The 9,316-nt window shown below is 37.8% G+C and overlaps 1 protein-coding gene across 2 annotated transcripts; it reads left to right on the top strand.

Moving 5' to 3' along the window:
* Positions 1-441: 441 nt before the first annotated feature.
* ehf (ets homologous factor) lies at positions 442-7,687 on the top strand. 2 transcript variants are annotated; one of them, XM_086163413.1, is made up of 9 exons: positions 442-584; positions 2,432-2,570; positions 2,984-3,241; positions 4,567-4,596; positions 4,701-4,745; positions 4,868-4,927; positions 5,026-5,067; positions 5,222-5,417; positions 6,749-7,687. In XM_086163413.1, the coding sequence occupies exons 1-9, from the start codon at positions 540-542 to the stop codon at positions 6,846-6,848; spliced, it is 915 nt and encodes a 304-aa protein (XP_086019539.1). In that variant the 5' UTR covers positions 442-539; the 3' UTR covers positions 6,849-7,687. The 2 variants fall into 2 exon arrangements, with proteins under 2 accessions (XP_086019539.1, XP_086019538.1); XM_086163412.1 differs by having other exon boundaries at positions 4,865-4,927.
* Positions 7,688-9,316: the final 1,629 nt, after the last annotated feature.

Here is a 9,316-nt window from a genome sequence, read left to right as displayed (position 1 = left end):
GGAACTCGGAAATAAAAAAAATGTTGTGGCATGCGAGAACAGAGGAAAATTTTAGAAAAAAATTCTGAAAAGTTTAAACTATGCCCTAAGCAACTGAGCAAATAATGACGTGAAGCACTTTAATTATCCAGCAGGCTTTGAAATTTTTTGTGTTCATGCCTGTTTTTGTATCTAGTCACAATTCTGAGCTTTTCTGCTTGAGCGTATTTGTGGATGGGAGGATGTTCGATTAGGAGCAGTGAAAATGTGAAATATAAAAGTTATATTGTACAAGCATGTGGTGATGCATTTTAATTTCTTTGTGACGGGGTGTATTATGCAAATATGTATCTGGTATGAACCAACCCATACAGATAGCCAATGAGATTGCATGAGGAAGTTGAAAGGATAAAATACCCTGCTGAAACCTTTGCGCATGCATCGAGTTACTTGAAGATTTGTCTAGCCAAAGAACTCACCTGTACCACTCATCCTCAGAGCTTCAGAATCTACAGGGAACTTATTTGATCTGGATTCAACACAGTGGAGAGTGGATCTACATGAGACTTCTCTCTGACCTGTCCGGAATCCAATCCACTGTACTGGTAGGATGCCATTCAGCGGCCGGCACACAGCAATGATTTCCCAATTCCTTAAAATTCTGGTTTAATGGCTTCAATGAACCGTTTTGTTTGTTTAAGGTTGCACCCGATCAGTCGCCTCATCCAATTGCCTCCTCACCGAGTGAGAAGGCAATTGGATGATTAAAAGAATACAAAGATAACATTTTCCTCAGTTTTCAGCACACCTTTCCACATATGACAATGCTGTTTAATGGCAGAGCAAGAGACAAGTAGTTAGTTTTATCACCTGCTTTTTAAATTACATGCTGGTTTCAGAGGGGTTTTTAAAGTGCCCAATGGGGACAGACAAAAAGATAAAATGTATCCAGTTGTGCAGGTCGAGTGTCTTCACATTAGTGAATCAGTGCAGCACAAACCCCACCACACAATGTGAATGCTGTGTGTTGACAGATACTACTTGTCTTGATGATACCTGCTTGGCAGGTGTAGACCGCAACGTTAGGCTTCGAATGCAGCATAAGGTGTTTGAGCGGCCTTGGCAGACTGTCAGCTGAGAATCTCATCTACCTTGGCATGATGGTGTGACTCACCCATCTCCAGTGGGAAATTTCATTTAGGGATCTTGACTTGAAGCTGTTGTAAAACTGATTTGCTGGCACTGTAAAGGGATACTGCTGTCCGTCTTAACACTGTACTTCTACAGTATCAGTGCATTTTAACAGTGCTGAAATAGTGCTTGGGTACAGGGCGTTTTTTTTTTTAAACATTTTTATGATATACCATAAAAGGTGTGACCATCGTCTTCCAGGGAACAGGTGAAATATAGGTCATTTTGCAAAGAATTGTTCTCATTGTTTGGCTTTTTGAAAGAGGTTCTCGTAATCTAGCTGACCTTTAGCAGTTTGATTACACTATGATATCTCAATAATATTGACAGGAGGATTAACAACAGCAACGCTCTCATTTATTCTAGCAGTGACTTCTCTGAGATCAAGTGTTTTAAAACTATCTACTCTTTTGTTTGTTTACTATGAAAGACATGGAGCCTTGTGTTAATCTTGAAAAATACTTCTACGGCAGAACTGCTGCATGTGCAAATACTGTAAACAAATTAATCCAAATCAATCACATTCACCACAATAATGTACTTTGTGACTTGATTTTGTGCATGTCGTTATTCAGTCTGTTACTCTCACTATGATGCATTTTTAATCCAAATGGAAGGCACATTTCTTTGAGGTGAAAAACAGAGGAATGTTATTATTTTCATAATCATAAGGGTTTGGTTATATTCTATGACCCCCAAAAAGAGGAAACATTTAACTGACATTTACACTGTGATATCAGTGCTAAGCATCAGAATGGGCATTGTGTCGCTAGGTCACATTAGGCAAAGCAGTTGAGGTGCAAACAAATATGTATTGTTATTCTTCATTAATGCAAATATGGGTCTGACTATTCTGAGTAATTCTGAAACAGAATATTTCAAAATATTGCCCCAATTTAATTTCATGTGGACATGTTGCTCTTATTCTTCCCTGGCAAGTGAAAACAAAAGAAAAGGAAATTGAAGAATGGAAGGGTTGGGGTGAAAAACTAAATGACTAAAATGTTCTTGTTTTTTTTTTAGTTGAAATAATCAGCTATGTCTCAGGCACATCCAAATAGCATTCAAAGCACATTTTCATATGTTTAATGAAACTTTGATAAAATAGCTACCGTGAAATGGTTTAACTGCTTCTGTGCTACTAAATGGATCTATCAGCATTATTTGGCATTGTGCTATGTGCTCAATTTCAATGAACCAATTTAAAAGATGCATTTGTTTAATTTTAAATTGCATATCCTGAAGTTGTCTATCCTTACAGTTGGACACTCCTCTCCTCGCTCTGCCTCTGGGCCATGGTAAATCTGAGTGGATCAGCTGCATAATGAGTGTCACTCCAACCAGCACCCTGGATAATCAGCTCACTACTCCATGGGCCCCAACAAACACCTACCCTGATGGTGAGGCAGGAATACACACTCACTAACAGACTTTTAATGAAGCCCTCTGTGTGCCTTGCTGGCATAGATGTCAATTCTGCTTTAAATCTGTTAATTAAATTGTCTGAATAATATCCTGCAGTGGTTCAAGTAAATATCCTAATTTGCTCTGCAGAGGGATTTTGATTGTTCTCTGATCAGTGGTGCGGTTCTCAAACTAGTTGAGAAACTACAGTGCAAAATGAAAATTATTCTGCAATACCTGTGGAACTTTTGCTTACCTAGTAAATCCTGAATTCCCAGGTGAGATGAAGTTCAACGGGTCATTTTACAAGAGCCTTAAGGAAATAATGATCAGCAAATGTTAAAGGCATCCAGGACATGAATGTAATAGAAATACAGTCACAGTCACGTTTTCCTATTTCTCTCCCAAGCTTCAGTGGTGATGTCTGGGTATACAAGCCGACTGTGGCCCCCTGACTCCCAGCCTCAGTTCTGGAGTAAGTTCCAGGTGTGGGAGTGGCTGCAGCAGGTTATGGACATCCATCAAATCGATGCATCCACCATCCCCTTCCAAAACTTTGACATGGATGGCCACCAGCTTTGCAGCTTGAGCTATCAGGATTTCATCCGCGCTGCCGGCAGCATGGGACCCATTCTTTTTCACAGCATCTCAGAGCTCAAGTGGAGTGGTATGTCTGAGAGTCTCATAGGAGCTGAAGGGGGAAAAGTGAAATGATTAGTCCTGATAAAAGAGAAGATGGGTGATTCAGATCCAGTCTGGAAGTCTTGATGAAGTGTTGCTGAGAGAGGAGCACAGAGGCAGTCAGAGGTTGCACAGCATGGTGCTGTAAAAGGCTTTAAACAAGGGGGATGATGGATTGGTTGTTTATATGTGTCTCTTAAGAGAGAAAAGGTGAAACACATAGAGACAACCAAACAATTTACTCCTCCTCTGTTTGGTGATTCGATTATAAAAATATAACACATTTCTGTTTTAATGATCCGAAATTGATTTTGTGATTTTTTCTCCAGCTGTGAAAGTCAAGTCAATCTATATACAATTCTTATTTAGTAGATAGGCACCAAATTGCAGGGGGTGAGGGGTGAAATGAATTGAATCTCCAGTTTGTAAAAGCTGTCACTGTGTGATGGAACACATTGGGGAAATTAGAAGTTTGGACTGATCCTCCTCAAGTGTGCTATTGTGGTTTCAAAGCAGTACTTTACATTTTCATAATATATAAATGATTGAATTTGAAAATGGTTTAAGCCAAGTATAGGCCTTCTTATAGTTTTTTTTTAATCTATGGTGTTTTCAAAAGATAAGAAATCAGTAACATCGTAACAATTCAGACATAAGATGTGGGGCACCTTTTTTAGGGGGTGATTCTCGTTCACATTGATGAAAACAGCTCTGGCTTTAATAAATTTTATATATTTATTCATTCATGGTTTCTAATGCATTTGAGATAAGATACATTGGCATTTCAATTTGATTCTTCTTCACATCCCACAAAATATAATGGCTCTATTAGCACTGACTTTTATATAACTGGTGCTTGGATTGGACGGTGATCGCTCTTCTATGTTTGCAGATAATGAGGTGAAATATATCCAAACATTTTTCTGTGCATTGTCTCACATTAATTGCATTTTAAACCTATCAGGCAAAACAGGTTTGACATCATGTTTCCCAAGGCGCCAAGTGTCCTGACGAAAACACTGCACCTGCTATTTTGACACCCTCTTAGTGCCAAATCCCGAAATCATTAATTCCAAAACCAATCGCCCTAGGTCACACTGTATTTATGGCAAAGCAAACAGCATTTATTGGATGCGCATATATAATATGTGTTCCAGTCATTTACTCACTTCTGTGGGCATTCGGTATTATAGAGGTATGGGTTTGGGCTATGTATGCATTTAAGTTATAAACATTATAAACATTTTGTGGAATATCCCTCAAGAATCCTGGATCCTAACTTCTGGACCTTTTTACTTCTTATCTCTGCAGGACAGTGCCATGTAGAACTCAAACCAGAATGTAAGACTGGCAAAATAGCCAACACTCTCACATACACTCACTCACTTACTCACATACAGATACTTTCACCAAAACCCTTATTTGAACTTCTTTCCTTTATACAGTAGATTTTTCCTGCTCATTTACGGACGCCAACTATCCACTCGCTGGTAATAAAAGTTCACAATACCTACTTTTCTTTTACTGATACTTAATATGAAAGAAATACTGTAAACAATGTATGACAATATACATAATTTGAACTTTTTTTTTCTTTTTTCTTCCTCAGCAGATATCTATGATTCCTCTCTCCACTCGAGCGCACTTGTCTCTCCAATTGATTCAAACCCAGGTAAGGCTATTATAAAGGCTACATGACTCCCCTTTACTTATACTCAAATGAAAAAGTGGGAAATACAGGACTGAATATTGTTCTGAACTGTCTTGCAGAAATTAAACTATATAGCCGATCACATCAAGTCAAAAAACACAGTAAGAATGTTTTAAATTCAAAATTACTCTTCTACTCCTCTTCGTTATCACTGTTCATGCATACTTTTGTTGTTGTTGTTGTTGTATGGTCTTCACTATTCAGCTGGCCCAGAGTATACACTCCTGACATTTAGTTTGTACTTTTCATAAACAGATCCGAGGGGGACCCACTTGTGGGAGTTCATCCGAGACATTTTGCTGAACCCCGAACGAAACCCCGGGTTGATCAAGTGGGAGGATCGGACAGAAGGGGTTTTCCGCTTCCTGAAGTCTGAAGCAGTGGCACAGTTATGGGGCAAAAAGAAAAACAACAGCAACATGACCTATGAGAAACTCAGTCGGGCAATGAGGTAACACTCCAAATCATAAAAAGACAACACAAAGAGTTGTTGACTGTCACGACTGTGATTTTAGTTTTACCTTTTTTAAAGAAAAGCTATGACCTCTTTTCCACCTGACATGTCCTTTCTTAGCCTTTCACTTTATTCTAACATTTTACACTTTGGAAACACCTACTGTAATGTTGCACTGTCATCCTCGATTCACGCAATTTAGTTTGGTAGGAGCTTGTAAAATCTTTGAATGCAGAGAAATCTCTCCCAACATTGTCCCTGATCTAGTTTCCTAAGCAGCTTACCATGCAGCATTAAATGGAAGAACTGTTACAAATGAGAAATGCACTTTGAATCCACTTCAGATTATTACTGATGACATCACCAAATTAAATATCCTCTATTTCCCACAGCTGATAATTGAGGCATTTGTGTTTTTCACTTCCCCACTGAATTCAAATAGCTTTTTCCTCAGCAAATCTCGTCGGCTGCTGCAACAGTCACAGCTTTACATTGAAATGAGCTGATCTAATGAGCTTAATTTCATTATTGTACAAACCACTGGGAAGTACATCTGCCTGGATATACTGTCAGTGTGACAACAAAGCTGATTTTCTATTCAGTGTGGAGCAATGGGAGGAATTGCAGTTTAATGACATAGTGGAGCAGATCGCTGCACTGCATTGGGAATGACAATTGAATAACATCTGAAAGAACTCTGATGTTTTATTTTTTTTACTTGATCACGTCACACAAACCATAAGCTTGTAATGAAATGTCAAAAACTAGTTCTGAAACAAAAGCACATGCTGAGTCACTTCTTGTGGATTGGTGTTGAGTACAGAAATAGTAAAGCACCGTGGGAGATGCGTGCAGTATTTTATTTATTACCCAGAGGTTGATGTGATTATTATCTTGATCACGTTTGGATCCTGAATGTGAGGCTTTTTTAAGCCAGCAATTTGCTTAGCTTAGCATGAAGCCTGAGGGAAACTGAGATCCGTCACCTCCTTCAGACTTGTCTTCATTCTAAACATCTTGATCATTTTAACCTTGTTAACAAAGCTGTGAAAGGAGGAGTTTGCTGTTACAGAGAACTATATTATTTAAATATATTTATTCTTTTCTTTTACCTGTTCTACTTTATGATACAGTTTGATGGCTTATTGTTATGTTTTGTTAAGTTTTGGTATTTCCATCATTCATACTCATTCTATTTTTAGCTTTCCAAGCATGATCTTTTTCAGTACCATATGTTCAGCATTTGCTAATAGGCAGTAAACTGAAACTTTGAATAGCATTTTATTTGTGCAGTTTGTTATATTTAACATGTCCCAATTGTGTTGCAGATACTACTACAAACGTGAGATTCTTGAAAGAGTCGATGGACGCAGGCTGGTTTACAAATTTGGTAGGAATGCAAGAGGATGGAGGGAGTCAGAGAAATGACAATTTCATTAATTTATGGCTTGTGGAATGTTGTCATTGTGTATGTACATATGGACTGTTTACATTATTTGATGGTGTGTATATGGTGTGTTATATTTTGTTATATTTTGTTTTGTCTTTTTGTTTTACATTGAATGTATTCCTTTGGTATAATACGTGTTCTTAATTGATCTCTTTTGAAGACTAATCATTGAATTTGGGCAAGGCATTTTAAACCGTTGAATCGTGTGTTTACATTAGAGCTTACAAGAGAAATGTCATGCCTCCTGTGACTAAATGATGATAAATCATTTTAACTCCATGATACATTGATCAGCTAATTGCTTACATAAAAAGTATAATGATAGTTTATGCTCCATTTTTGTCATTCCTTTTCACGTAGTCTTTGAGATGTAGATTATATTTCAGCGATGTTTAACACAAATAAAGCCTGTCTTTTTATTTATTTGTTTGATGGTCATAGTACATTTGATAAATGAAATAGACCGAGACAGGGATTGCATAATTTACTTTCACCTCGACCAACTACTTGAATGGCAGCTTTTCCTGCATGAATTTGCTCAGTTTTGTCTTTTGACAGTCAAAATCACAATTACTGCGGTTTGAACTCTTTGTCAATGACTCTTTTATAAGTTCAACTTTAAAAGACCATGCACTTGGAGATAAAGCAGGTAATTTCTGTTTTGCTGGGACAGTGTGAAATGCCACACAGATAATTGTTTGCTTGTGCGTGCCACCAATGTCCCACTGTTCCATGCAGACAGTGGGTGAATGACTCGCTGTCCAGAGAGATAAAAGCAATGTCAATAAATAGCTTAATTCTTTGACCAGTGTTTCTAAGCAAATCTATGTCTAATCTTCAGTCTTAATTTATCACTCATTTGAAACCCTTATTTGCATGTGTGGCACAGACTGATACCACATTATCTTTAACAATATCTTTGCACACAGCTGTGAGAGTTTGTTGTGTGAGGGGATTGTAGGTCACCAGTGAGACTTAAATACATACATACAGTTGATGTCCAAGCAGCCAATCACCATGCAGTTGTATCATTATCAAGAAATAAAAATGAACAGTCCTTTAAATGGCTGACATAAACTGCTCAAAGACAATGTAGCAAGTGAGTGATTGCACTGAATTATTAGTTTGCTGCTAATTGCTTTATTGTTGCTTTTTATGAAACAAGCATTGCAGTTACAGTGAATCCATCGTATCCCCTTGTAATACATCTTAAACCAGTCAATAATTATCATCAATGCAACTGTGACCTAATCTCAAATGCAAGAATGAAAAAATGATGTCATATATTTTCATTTTATCTTCAACTAATTGACGTTCTTAAGACTTAATGTCTCTCAAATGAATATGACTATGGGAGAAGGATAATGAATTGTTTCCACAGGAACACAAATCAAAGTGAAAGTAACATTGTGGACCTTCACTCATGATGTAGTGAGATCTATGGGGATATATTTGTGTCTCACCCTGCAGATAAGAGAGCAGTTAGGCAAATTGTCTTGCTCCAATCTGACATTGCACCACATAGTTAAGACAGAATCAAGGTCACCAGAGTAGTAAAAGTTGGAGCTCCAGTCTCCCCTTCATGATAACAGGACACCTTTCAGTGTTCCCTGAATAAAAATGAAAATAAAAAGCACTGTTAAACCAGCTTAACTGGTATTTATTGCACTTGGCTTGGAGTGGCATGCTCAAATGGCACAGGGACAAACTTGCAGCTAAACGAGTTGTAACTGATCATTGAAGGAACAAAAAATGTACCTCAGAAGATTAGTTTAGCTTGATGCCACAAAAATCCCGTAATGAGAGGTGTGCAAGCAGTTGACCAGGAAATTACTATTTTTTTGCTTTTCCATTGTGTTCACTCAAGTCTGTTTGAATTAAACATTGGCCTCTGCTTTGTAAGCAAGACACATTCACAATACTTGGCCACAAATATGTTTATCTCTTTGTCACAAAAACTGTTAGCAGATTTGAATGAACAAACCAAGGCCAAGTTCATTATTTAAAAGGAAGTGAATTAATTCAATCTGATTGATGCTGGAGGAAATGATGAAAGATAAAGATAGTCTATGCACGGAGCCAGATGGGATTTTGTGTCTGGTCCTATTCCTGCTCAGTAGGGCTATTGTGCTCCATCAGTAGATACACCGTCTCACCTTATCAGCCTCTCCTATCATTTCTTTTTTCACACTCAAACAGGCCTGTGAGGTATTTAGCCAAAGCATGGAGTCGGAAAGATTGCAGTTGATTTTGCGAGGCATCACATAACACTTAGAAAAAAGAGAAATAACACCCTTGAAAATCTCAAGAATGATACATGTGTGAGTGTGAAAATAAACTTTTCAATGTTTCAATGAGCAGATGAACTTGAAATTTAAAGCATTTCCTTGGTCACTGTCACTACAGAATGCTGCTGGCATGTGATTGATAGCCAGATCTTTTGTTC

Source organism: Fistularia commersonii, chromosome 17, assembly GCF_037954325.1.
Source record: "Fistularia commersonii isolate RoL2024-O1a breed Wild chromosome 17, RoL_Fcom_v1.0, whole genome shotgun sequence".
In the NCBI taxonomy this organism is placed as follows: Eukaryota; Metazoa; Chordata; class Actinopteri; order Syngnathiformes; family Fistulariidae; genus Fistularia; species Fistularia commersonii.
This window is presented reverse-complemented; position numbering and strand designations above follow the sequence as displayed.